Source organism: Brienomyrus brachyistius, chromosome 1 (assembly GCF_023856365.1).
Source record: "Brienomyrus brachyistius isolate T26 chromosome 1, BBRACH_0.4, whole genome shotgun sequence".
NCBI lineage: Eukaryota > Metazoa > Chordata > Actinopteri > Osteoglossiformes > Mormyridae > Brienomyrus > Brienomyrus brachyistius.
The window spans coordinates 55,383,235-55,395,538 of NC_064533.1; the positions used below are offsets into that span (position 1 = coordinate 55,383,235).

The 12,304-nt window shown below is 42.4% G+C and overlaps 1 protein-coding gene across 1 annotated transcript; it reads left to right on the forward strand.

Moving 5' to 3' along the window:
* Positions 1–8,577: 8,577 nt before the first annotated feature.
* LOC125745758 (twist-related protein 2-like) lies at positions 8,578–12,140 on the forward strand. The gene is made up of 2 exons (XM_049018931.1): positions 8,578–9,329; positions 11,289–12,140. Exon 1 carries the CDS (start codon positions 8,848–8,850, stop codon positions 9,319–9,321), a length of 474 nt encoding a protein of 157 aa, XP_048874888.1. The 5' UTR covers positions 8,578–8,847; the 3' UTR covers positions 9,322–9,329; positions 11,289–12,140.
* The last annotated feature ends 164 nt before the right edge of the window (positions 12,141–12,304 follow it).

Sequence of the window (12,304 nt, forward strand, 5' to 3'; positions counted from 1 at the left end):
AAAACCCTGAAGTCAAATCCATTGTACTAAAGAAAACATTACCACCAAGAGCCGCAAGACAGCCTGCCGGGTTCGGTAAAGGATGCGCATCCTTGAATGTTCTTGCATTCAGCATCCGAAAGTCTGTACAAATACGCAAGCCTCCATCTTTTTTCCACACCATCACCAAAGGTGAGGCATACTCACTCACTGACTTACTGATGATATTCTTCATTTCCATTTCAGTCAGAACCTCTCTTAACTTATGGTAGTGAGCTGGTGGAACCCTGCGGTAAGGCAATCTAAATGGCTTCTCATCAGAGAGTCTAATACGGTGTACGAAATCTCTCACTTCACCACAATCTAGATTCCCACGAGAAAAGACATCCTGGTACGAAAGAAGAAGCTCTGCCAACTTATTTTTCCACTCGCCGGACACCTCACACCCTTCGATGTTAATGTCACCTAATCCACACCCCGCAAGACTACGTACAGGATCAGGAACTGCTTGTGGAGATGAAGCATCAGTCACTCGAGAAGAATTAGCTAGCCCTTGCATGAAGGTCAGATCTTCTAGGGCAAGACAAGGGAATACATCCGCCAGTTTCGCATTGCGACGCATGGTTACAGGGTACTGAGAAGCATTCAGGATCTTCATGGGCACCCATCTGTCACCCCACATAGGTGTAACAACCCGGCCCACCATAATGTTCTTAGGTGTAGCACGGGAGGATGTTGGTTCCACAACAACAGTACTCCCTGGTGACATTGGAGCCTCACTGGGCAACTTTCCCCACACTACATACTCGCTGCGTGGAAGCAGTGTGATTGCCTGTCTGAGTTTTACTGTTCCAATTTTATTGGGCACAGTGGAGCCAGACCAGCGGGAGACACAACTAATAAGCTGGAGAAACTGTTCACAGTCAGAATTAGCTGAACGAGAAGAAATAAGATCCCAATACTTCTCAGAAGATTTCATGGAACTAATGACTGACCGCAAGACATTACTACCTATGATGAAATCATCTAGTTGACCAGGCACAACCAGTGTAGGTACTGAAAATTTTAGACCATAGACATCAATGTTCAGTTCGTAAATGCATTTTGGCTTTGTGGTCAGTCCACCACATCCGACGAGGACTACTGACTCTGGGACAGGCTGAGCAGCCAAAGGAACATTAGCTGCCTTAAGAAGTGCTTCAGCCGTTTCACTGAGAGTGCAAGACATACTCCCTGAATCAAGCATACCTCTTAAAGTACACAAACCACTGACTGAAACTGGAGTGTAAAACAACTCATTTGCTCCTTCAAGAGCCTGGGGTTCGACTGGGGTGGCGGACTGGCTGTTAGTGAGCCCACAAGAACCACCATCATCAGAGCGGTCGAGGGAAGTCCCAACATAGCCCATGCTATCCCTCATTTCACATGAGCTAGTTAGTTTAAAGCCGGCGTAGACGAAGAAAGACCCACCGAACGAGACTGTGAAGGAAGTAACGACGGACACTGACTCCTGAAGTGACCAGGCTTCAAGCAATGGCGACACAACTTATCACGCTTACAGTGTGCATAGGTGGAATGATCTCTAGCACTACAGACTCTACATGTTGTACTTGTCACATCCTTCTGACATCGAGAACGGTGAAAACCCATAGCAGGCAACGACTGAGGCTCTGCAAAACATATAGTCAAGGCTTTGTCAAGGACAGCAACCAGCTGGCTCAGACCAGAGTCAGAGGAATAAGCATTAGGGGACTGGACAGCTGAATGAGGAACCGCTGGGGCCATTGCAGCTAGCGGCCTGGCAGAAGAGGACACCGGCTGCACCGAACTGTTCACATGGGTGTTGGGACTATTAAAATATGTGCCACCCGTGTTAGAAGGCATCTGCCCCAACTCACATTCATGACTCGGCGGAACAGGTACAACCACACACTGACCATAAACAGACATGCTCTGAGAACGGTGCGCTTTAGCATTAGCACCCTTCAGATAACTCACGTGGCTGTCCAATCGCTTCTGAACCTCAGCAGCAGTCCACTTTTCAGCTGGCTTGAACTTGAAAGACATCGCAAGCTCGGGATCAGGACAGTGAGAAATAAACATGAGCACAACTTCAGCGTTTGGATCCTCAATGTGTTTCCCTCGTCTGCGCAAACATTCCCCAACTGCATCAATCATTTTGTTAAGCCTTATCCAATAATCTAAGGCCGACTCACCTGGCTTTGGAACTGTACTGTAAAAGTCTCTCATAGGCATATTAGAATAAGCAATATCACTGAAATTTCGCACAAGGATGTCAAAGACAGTTGCAGCAAGCTCTTCTGGCTCTAAATCGGCACTGCTCCGTAAAGACACTTTGACCACATCCCTAGCTTTACAGGTTAATCTGCTCATTACAAAATCATACATTTCACCATGAGTGTCATACGACATTTTGGCAGCATACCGCTCCATCATCTCCTTCCATTCATGGATGGTAAACTTATCTGAACCATCACCTCTGTAGAAGGGAGGCAGATCTGAGCTTGGCTGAACCACTACCCTTAGCTCTGAAGCATCATGGCGTCCAGGAGTTTGTGAAACACCAAGGGACTTCGACAGGCCACTGCTGTGGTGATTCAGGGTGGACAAATTAGCAGTAACACTCTCCCCAATTTGCTTGGCTAAATCGGCTATGATACTGCCCATAGCATCAACAGTAATCACTTGAACTGGATTATAGGAAGAGTCTGAAGCAGGGGTCGAATTAGCCACAGGAACTGGCTCAGGCTGTCTAGCTATGGGTGTAGTCTCACTTCTACCAGCATGGTTTAAAAACCAACCCCGTCCCCTACCAAGACTGCAAGGTGAAACTTCCCTATTAGTGTCTGACAAACCCAGCATACTAAACATACCTACCTTTGACATGGCTAGAAGAATAAATCACAAGCAGTGATATGAAAGTCAGTACTCACTTAAAAGAAAGTTGAGAGAAAGGGGGGAAAAAATCCTCTGTGATTATTACCAGCTTTAACTGATTAAAACTACTCAAGGTAATACACTGTTAGACTAAACACTCACACTTAACTAGAATGACTACAATAATAAAACTGCACAACACGTGCTACTCCATACAATTGTACTACAGCTCACAATGTGGTCAGCAGTCTAAACATTCTGGTAATATACAGGAAATGTAAACAATCAGAGAGAGGGGGAAAAAAAAGATTCATTAAATAACATGAAGTCACCCAAAAAAAAGGGACAAATTTCAACACTGAGCTGAACGACACTTTTTTTCTTCGGTCATTAACAGCTGTTAGTCCGGAGAGCGCGACGGGGAAAAGCGGCGTCCTCCCGGTGATCCTCTGCGCGGTTTCAGCACACACATCACACACACCATCCGAGTCACGGCACCAAATGTAACCGGTCTCGTTTGGGTCTTTGTTTACGGCCCGATCGCGCCAAGCGAGTCCAGTTAAAACATAGTCCCGGTTAAAGTCCGAGAGCTGATGCTCTCACTCTGCGTTGTGTATTTTTTTTTGTTGTGTGTGGTGTGTGGGTGCGGGAGAGGGAGAGACGACACCGCGTGGCTTCATCTGGACTCGGAATCCGACGTCCTTTTATTGGCACGTGTCTTTTCCTCTGGTAATGAAGAGCAAAGTATTAATTCCCCAGCAGCATGTAGCAGCTCAACATTCTGCCCATGTGCACCCCGACAATAAAAAGAAAAACACAAACCAAATTAAGTTCATACATTAAAATATTGCTTGATATATATTAATAATGATATGTTTAAACTTTTATTACAGGAATTTTATATAATAATAAAAGGATTATTTTCTATTTAATTAGATTAATGAGAGAGCCATGATACCTCTTCCTGGAAGAGAGACAGGGAAAGAGGAAGAGGAAACACGTCACGCCCCCTTTTAACCAGTGGGAGGCACCATGAAGCAGGGCCTTCTGGGAATTCTCCTTACTCCCTCTCCTATTCATTTTACCAGGATTTTAATAAATAAGGAATTTTGAGTAATTATACATATCAAAACAACTTTGTTACACATACGTTTTATATGCGTGTGTCTGGGTGTGCAGACTTGTGGCGAATTGAACGTCTCACTCCGGCCAGCTGAGCAAAGTTGGTAACCTTGGTATTGTGTGTAGGAGATTCGGTATAACTATAATTTCGTTCTCCATTTACATGCCCGTAGTGTCTTTAAGTGTTATGTAGTTTTGCCTGAAACGCAAAAATAAAACAAAGCAATTAAAGCCGATCAGTGGCTCAAATTGTGCTGTAGCGATTGAAGAATTTTTGTCGGAAGTTGGATTCGAACCCACGCCTGGGAGAACAGAATACCCCTTACTTTGAAAGGCCATTTTCGCTGCGCAGGAGGGTTGAGACCGCTCGGCCATGGGGCAGTTTCCAGTTGAACCCTAAGGAGTAGGTTAAGTCCAGCCTTGGCTTCCAAGCTGACGTTTTTCTACATATGTGCTTGTGTATCATGGACAGTAAGAGGGGGCAGGCAAGGAGAGAATTTCTCTCTTTGGGGATCAATAGAGTGTTGTTATTATAACGTCTAAAAAGTATGATGGTCTGTCGATAAATCAATAAGAAAATAAATGAAGTCGTTTTCGCGAACACGCTGGAAAAGCCAGGGGCCGGACCGACTGTAGGGGGCGTGACTTTCAATGGACAGTAAGGTAAATGCCTTTCAACCTTTCCTGAGACATTGTTGATCTCAAGTAGCTCTTTATCAATTTAAGCTTGCTGAATACCCTCTCTCCACAGGCAACAGTGACTGGAAGAGTGCAAAAGATCCTCAGGGCAATGCACACCTCTCCAAAAATGCTCTGGAGTTCCATTTTATGAATTGCATTTAGGAGAGGAGAACAATCAGAAAAAGTGGCTGAAAATATTGCATTGAGATGCCTGATTTCATTCTCAAACTGAGGTGTGAGGTCCTTTGTATACTTACTTATGAGTGGCTGGCACACAGTTGAAATATCACAGTCACTCAACTGCCCCACTTTTATTATGGCAGCAAATTCCTCTACAATACCTGCAGTTGTTTTGAAGCGCGTGTCCAAATCACAGATAATGTGGTCCATGGCAGTGAAAAAAATAGTGTTGCGGAACACTTTGTCACTGCTGTCCTTCTGACTTTCTTCAGGGTCAGGGGTCTCATCAGATAATCTCTTTCTCTTCCTCTGACGGCCCAGCTCCTTATTAAATTTAGGTGGCACTCCCATCTGACTGGCAATTAAGGATGCCTCTGAAAGGATTGCATCCCAACTATCCCTGAGATTTTGTATCTCATTTTTAAGGTCCCTGACATTAGCTGCCTCAACCTCCAGGGAAATTTTCCCTTACTGGAGAATTATATTCCTGTCATCAATGCACTGCAAAACTTTTACCCAAATGGTCAAAAGCACAATAGCATCAAATGAGCTAAAGTACTTTCTGAGTCCGAAAGCTTCTGCCCTGGCCTCATTTGAAAGACTGCATGTGCTTAGTATAGCACTCAGGGCCTCTTTTACCCGTGGCAAATGTTTTGCCACAGGTTTGACAGAATCTATTCGAGCACTCCATCGAGTGTCAGATAAGTTATGCAGAGAGCAGCCTACAGTGTCTTTGAATATAGCCCATCGCTCTGGACTGGCACTTACAAAACTGTACAGGCGATTGATGTAGCCAAAAAATGTAGAGGCTTCAGGGCTAGAGCCTGCTGCGTGCACACCCACAAGGTTCAATGTATGGGAAGCACAAGGTGAAAATGTGGCAAGATTATTTTTTTGTAAAATTTGGGCCTGGACTCCCTTGATCTTCCCAGACATATTTGCCCCATTATCATAACCTTGCCCCCTGCAATCACTAATGTCTATCCCTTGATCCATAAGCACACTCTGTATCATTCCTGCTATTTCACTTCCTGTGAAATTTCAGACTGTAACTCTCTCTGCATCTGCATGTTGATGCCACTTGCAGTTCTTTCAGAACACTGCAGACTTTTCCATTTTAAATAGCAGTCCCTGTGAGCCCTGTTATTCTCATGATTTGGGAGTTTATCATACATACGACGCCACTTAACATCACACATCTTGTACCCCTGGTCACTATTCAGAAGACTATGAGAAGGTCTTTTCTGCCCCTGAGAGAAAAGAACACATGGGATGCAGAACAGTGCATCTGTACTCTCACTATAAATCAACCAATCCCTTCTCATCTTTACTCTACCATTTGCTGCCTTACAGTATTTCAAGTAGTCTGGAAATGGCTTTCCCTGTGAATCATGAGGCATGTCTCTTTCTTCTTTTTGTGCCAATTTACAAACGATAGTTGCTCTGTCTTTGTCAGTTAATTTTGTAGGCCACAAACCTGGGTCAACTGACAACAGGTCATGCGGCTCAGTATCTAAAGTGTCCATCTTATCTTCACTCTGTCCCTTAAACTGTAAGCTCCTCACTTCTTTCTCCTCCTCATCTGAGCTGCTGCTGCTACAGATTCTCTCCTGAGCCTCCTCTGCTGTTTTAAAATCTCTTTCTGTGACCTCCCTGACAGACTGGCTTGAGGAGCATCCTGGCCCTAGTGTATACAAAAGACGTATACATAATTCATTCAGAACATGTCTACACTGAAAGAGGTTCTGTACCACACTATTATGCTGATATGAAATGAGTTTGACTAGTTAAGCAGTATTAAAATAAATTATAATAGTATGTAGAATACCCCTTAATACTATATAATTTTCAGCAATATTCAATATCCATTGAGCATTATTCTCAATCATTCTACATAATAAACCTGATTAATAATTTACTGTTTCTGCATAAAATCAATCTACAAAAAGAAAAATTCATCTTTAATATTGACTAAGTAAGGCTATGTCAGACATTGAAATAGTATAATTAATGCTTATAATCAAACTGCAATGTCTTTTAGCCTGTTTTTAAAAGGATGGATCTCAGTGACATTCTGGTTACCTCCTTCTTCAACTGGGAGAAGAGCCGGGGGAACTTCGTGAGGAAGAGTGGGTGAGGGCGAGGCTGCATCTGTACAGTATTAGGAAGATCTCATTATTAGTGAACTATCTGCTATCATACACGGTGGTAGTATTTAAAGTCCGCCAGCATAGTTAGCCAATAAGATAATGCTGGCATATTTGCAACAAATTCAAGATCTATATCTGGACAAAAAATTACATATTTAATTTTCATTGGTGAAAAACGTAACCTGTTCTATTCAGTATCAGATAACGTTAATGGTTCGCTATGCAAGTAGCGCCAACATTACATCAAAGGAAGCTTCGTGAATACCTTTCTTTTCGAAAAACTTAGTGAGTAATTGTCGGCCCGTTTTCTCTCTCTCTGCTCTATGTAACCTCGCTTGTCGTTTCCGATGACCGGACTTATGCTTCTTTGTTGAACTTGACATATCTGCACCTGCTCTCACTCAGCAGCGACACTCTACGCTAGGTAGGATGGGCTGAACCATGCAGTGAAACAGAGAGGGGTGTAATTTGACTGGAGATGCAGAAATAAGCCGTAATTTTGTTTTATTTGTAACTCTTTTGTAGATACATTTTTTAATTTCTTTTACTTTACTGCTAGTAGTGTTACTGTTAATAAAGCAGATCTCTGGGGGCCCCTAAAGGGCGTGGGCCCTTAGAATTGTCCCAACTTTCCCCCCCTTAGCGGCGCCCCTGGGTATAACTATAATTTTGCCCGTGACAGTTTGACAGCTCTCAGGACCAGGCTATGGTCAGGCTATGCTCCATGATGCTGAATGGGCTCGGCTGGGTCTGCTGTGGGTTTAAGTTGTATTTGCGATGGTCATTCAAGTTGTTAAGGCCTATCTCCGTTTCTTTACAGCAAGCATTGTATGCGCTCCGGCTTCTGCTTAACATCCATACATCTCATCCAAAACGCTGCCTGCATTGTCATTACATTAAGTAAAAATGTAAAGGCATTTCGGTCCTTTAGTGATTTGAATGATACTAGTGATTACTTAGCACACCCCACCTCGCGTAATTACAGTAACTGCGACACCAGAGACATGTTTCGTTGCTAATCTGTCCCCATCATGAAAGCTAACTTTTTCAGCATATGAAATCCCAGTGCTACTGCAGGGGGAGGCAGCTTTAAAGCGACGTTTTAGATGCGGTGTATTAAATATTTCAATCCACAAATTTGTCAGTTTACCCGATCTATGCACCACATTCATGGCGGCTTTCGGGTTTTCATGACTATCACATATCAATAAACAAATTCCGTCTAAAACGATTAATCTGTTCAGTTTCAAAATAAGTTATTACAGATCCATCTCAAGTATTCAAATAGTCAAACTAGCTTTTTCCGCTAATGAGTTACCATTAAACGTAGCCTATACATTAATGTGACCTAACTGGTTTCTGGCTCCCCTTCTTGCGGTTACTTTAAGCCTACTGGAAATGCAAATCGTGGCGTGTCTTGCCGTGTTTATGTAGGCCTATACATTTCCCTGAACTGCACAATTATTCAGTTTATTTTAAACATGACAACGAAAGTGCCCGACTTAGTGAAACTTAAGACTTGTCCCTCCTGTTTATTGGCGGGCCAATGGCAAGAAGCTGTGGACAACCTCCTCTGTGCACTCTGCTATTTAGTATCTGACACTGAGATATAGTTTCCAAATAAATAATAACAGGGAGAAACTTCTCGCATACGAAAAGTTAAGTAAGATTTGAATTTCATTTGAGATGTGAACATCATAACAGATAAACGGGAGCGGGGATACGGCAATTTAGTCAAATCTGCCTGGATTTAATTTATTACTGAAATAATCTCCAAATCCGAATTCAAAGTGGAGACGCGTTTTACTGCGTTCCTGAGTTTCCTTAAAAAAGAGGAATGGAGGAAAGTTCCAGCTCCCCGGTCTCTCCGGTGGATAGTGAGGAGGAGGCAGACAGGCAGCAAAAGCGGCTTGGCAGGAAAAGGCGACCCAGCAAAAAACAGTGCGAGGACGGCAGCCCTGTTTCGATTAAACGGACCAAGAAGGCGAGTCCGAGTTGCACGCACTCCTACGAGGAGCTGCAGAACCAGCGGATTCTGGCCAACGTGCGGGAGAGGCAGCGGACACAGTCGCTGAACGAAGCCTTCGCGTCCCTGCGGAAGATCATTCCGACGCTGCCCTCGGATAAGCTCAGCAAGATACAGACACTGAAGCTGGCCTCTAGATACATAGACTTCCTGTACCAGGTGCTGCAGAGCGACGAGATGGACAGCAAGATGTCCAGCTGCAGCTACGTGGCTCACGAAAGGCTTAGTTACGCCTTCTCGGTGTGGCGGATGGAGGGAGCCTGGTCCATGTCGGCGTCCCATTAGCCGTCGGAGTGAGTATATCAGAGAAGACGCCGAGTGCAGAGTTTAAAACCCACTCCATCACAGGATATGTGCGGGATGAATGGAGTTAGCCTTGCAGTTTTGTGTGCTATTTTAATACTACTGTCCTTCGTTTCGTTAACATGCGGGAAGACTGGCCAGTGTAGGAACAGGCAGGAGGGCGCACAGTTTTGAAATGTTTAATAAACTATCAAAAACCATGTACACTTCGAAACACAATAATTAACCAAAGGCGGTAATAATTATAATTCTAAAATTAATGTGTATAATTAAAATTAATTAATGTGACGATGTATCTATAGGTAAACAGGAATACGGATTCCACCTGTCATTTATCGTTACTTTGTTGTTAATTATAGTTAAAAAAAAAAAAAAAGCATTTAGGTTGCATTTGGGAAAAATAAATCATTGCAGTGCCGTGAAGATTGGCTCTAATAAGTGGACAGGTATGTTATCTCACACCAACTGGAGCACTAAGTTCTGCTAATCTTCTATACGTTTATGCTAGTCAAAGTCATCGGGCAAGGTAGGGCGGTGTGCCAGGCCATGTATGGCGCATTCACACAGACATACTATGGGCGATCTAGAGACTCCAATGAATCAAAATGAATGTCTATGTAGGGACGTGCAGAGGAAAAACAAAGTACATGGAGAGAGCATGCCAACACCACACACACGCACACATAAACACACTGGAGGTGGAATTGGAACGCCACTCCACCCCAGTGATGGAGGTGTGATACGACAGTCCTACCGCAATGGCTGAATGTGTCATATTTCAACTATCAATATGGACATTTATTAGTGGAAGTTTGGCCTTTAAAACAATGTTCTGCATGCAGCCAAACAAGGGCTAATCACTAATATCTGGTCACAACTGTTTTCCTTTGTGGTTTATTTGGTCAGTTAGTTTTAATTCCCGTGTCCATTTCTAAGTATATTTAGACCATGGGAGAGGACGCGAATTGTACATAGAAGCATGAACCACGATATATCTTGCACATAATTTGTATCTGTAATTGCATGTTTTCATGCGTGAAGGCCACAGCACCGACTTTTAAACATCTGTTACACTTTCAACTGTCGAATATTTAAGTGCCAATTCAAAGCTGTTAAGTACAGTTTACATTTTAATTGAAGTTCCCTGCAATTAATTACATAAAATGAGATCGTTTATAATTTTTGAAACGTTTTCAATCCTGGTGTCCTGGTACTGTGTAAATTTGAGTCTGTGTTACATGGCATCGTTTTTCGATATGTAGTCTGTGGGATATTTAAATATAGGCCTACAAAGCAACGAAGCATTTACTTGACAGTAGTCCGGTTTTGCACGACGGACCACGTTTTGCCATTAGAATAATTAGAGAAAATATAGCATCATTTGCGCAGTTCTTGCATTGTTTAATGCTTAAGTGCCATGTAATAATCCAGTCCGCCTTAATGTTCCTGAACGAACTCTTGGCATTCATTAAGGAAATGTGTGTTATTTGTAGGTTCTTGTTTTCACTATTAAATGTTTACTTAAATCATAACGTATATATAATAGGTCTAAATAAGCAATTCTGCTTGAATTTTGTAAGACTGCAGGTATATTTTATTAAACTGGAATCGTTCTTAGTTCAATAGTAAAGACATTTTATAATCGATATTACAAAACAAATGTTAGAATGCGATTTAAAATAAAGGACATTATACACTTAATTTTTCTAATATTTTCGCGAATTTATTGAATCTTTCAGAAAAACCGGAAAGGGTTTTTTGACGTGGCCTTTCTGTTAGAAATGATCGTTTTCTTAATAGTTTCGAAGGTGTCCGAGTTGAATTCCTAAGTGCGCAGTGCTGCGCTCCTGGCAATCCGCTTCTCTCCCCAAACGATAATACTGCGTATGTATGTAATGCTTGGCTACGTTATTAGCGGAATCATGAATGGATTTTCCCTTACTTTGCAGATCGTTTACTTCTGTGTCAGAAGATTTGGCTGAAGGATTTATCGCAGAACCCGCGAACGCCGAGCATAAAGGACGGGAAATGACTGGATTTAAATTGAACGCTCGGTGCCACGTTTTCTATACAGCTTTGCACAACAGTATTACAGCGAGTCAAATTATCTTCCTCAGGACGTACCCTACTTCAACGAAACTTTTTCATTCAGGAAAATATTGTTTTTCTCCGGGATCTCTATCTTTTGCTTTAAAAATTAAATGTATGGGGATTTTGTACGTATCTGTGTAAGTATACCTCTGACATTTTGAAGGAATTGTTTGAAATTGGAATGGGCCTAATACATTCTTGAGGCATGTGATGCATGACATGAAAAAATAGACAACATTAAGCCTTCTTCAGCAATACTGCCCTGTTCCGTCCATTGTAAAAAACTTCATTATTATTTATTGAATCTTTAAAAAAAAAAAGCTGAGAGCCGTGGATTGTTTCACAATGAAATTGAAGAGTGTGCTCACTGTAAATCGTTTTTTCCCCGAGTCTTCATCATTTAACCTGTATTTAAAAGTCGAAGAAGGAAAGGCGAACTGGTTAGTCTGTATGCGTAGGAAAACACAACCCCCTGTTTTGTACTCTAGAGCAGTGTTTGGTGCCAGACTGTCAATCCTTAAAGATGTTGGAAAAATAAATACATTTTATTTTGCATAAGACTTAGCTCGATTATTATCTTTAGTAGGATATGATAAGGAAACCAGCGTTTTTATTTAAAAATACTTAAATCTGAAAAGGAAGCCACTTTTTAGACTCCCTGTATCACTGTTACATTCTTGAAGCCATTGCGAATTAAATAAGGCACGTTCTCCCCGGTTTGTGAGGGCATTTCTTCAACCTTTTGCTTTGGTTGTGTGGAAAGAATATATCAGACTCAACTCGCGGGAGATTCATTAGCAGCAGAGAGAAACATGGCTCTGTTTCAGATCGGGCCGTATAAAATTTGATTCATTTTAATAACAGGTAATCACTT

Bases quoted from the DNA above. Each gene is read 5' to 3' on its own strand.
- LOC125745758 (XM_049018931.1), top strand. From the start codon at position 8,848: ATGGAGGAAAGTTCCAGCTCCCCGGTCTCTCCGGTGGATAGTGAGGAG.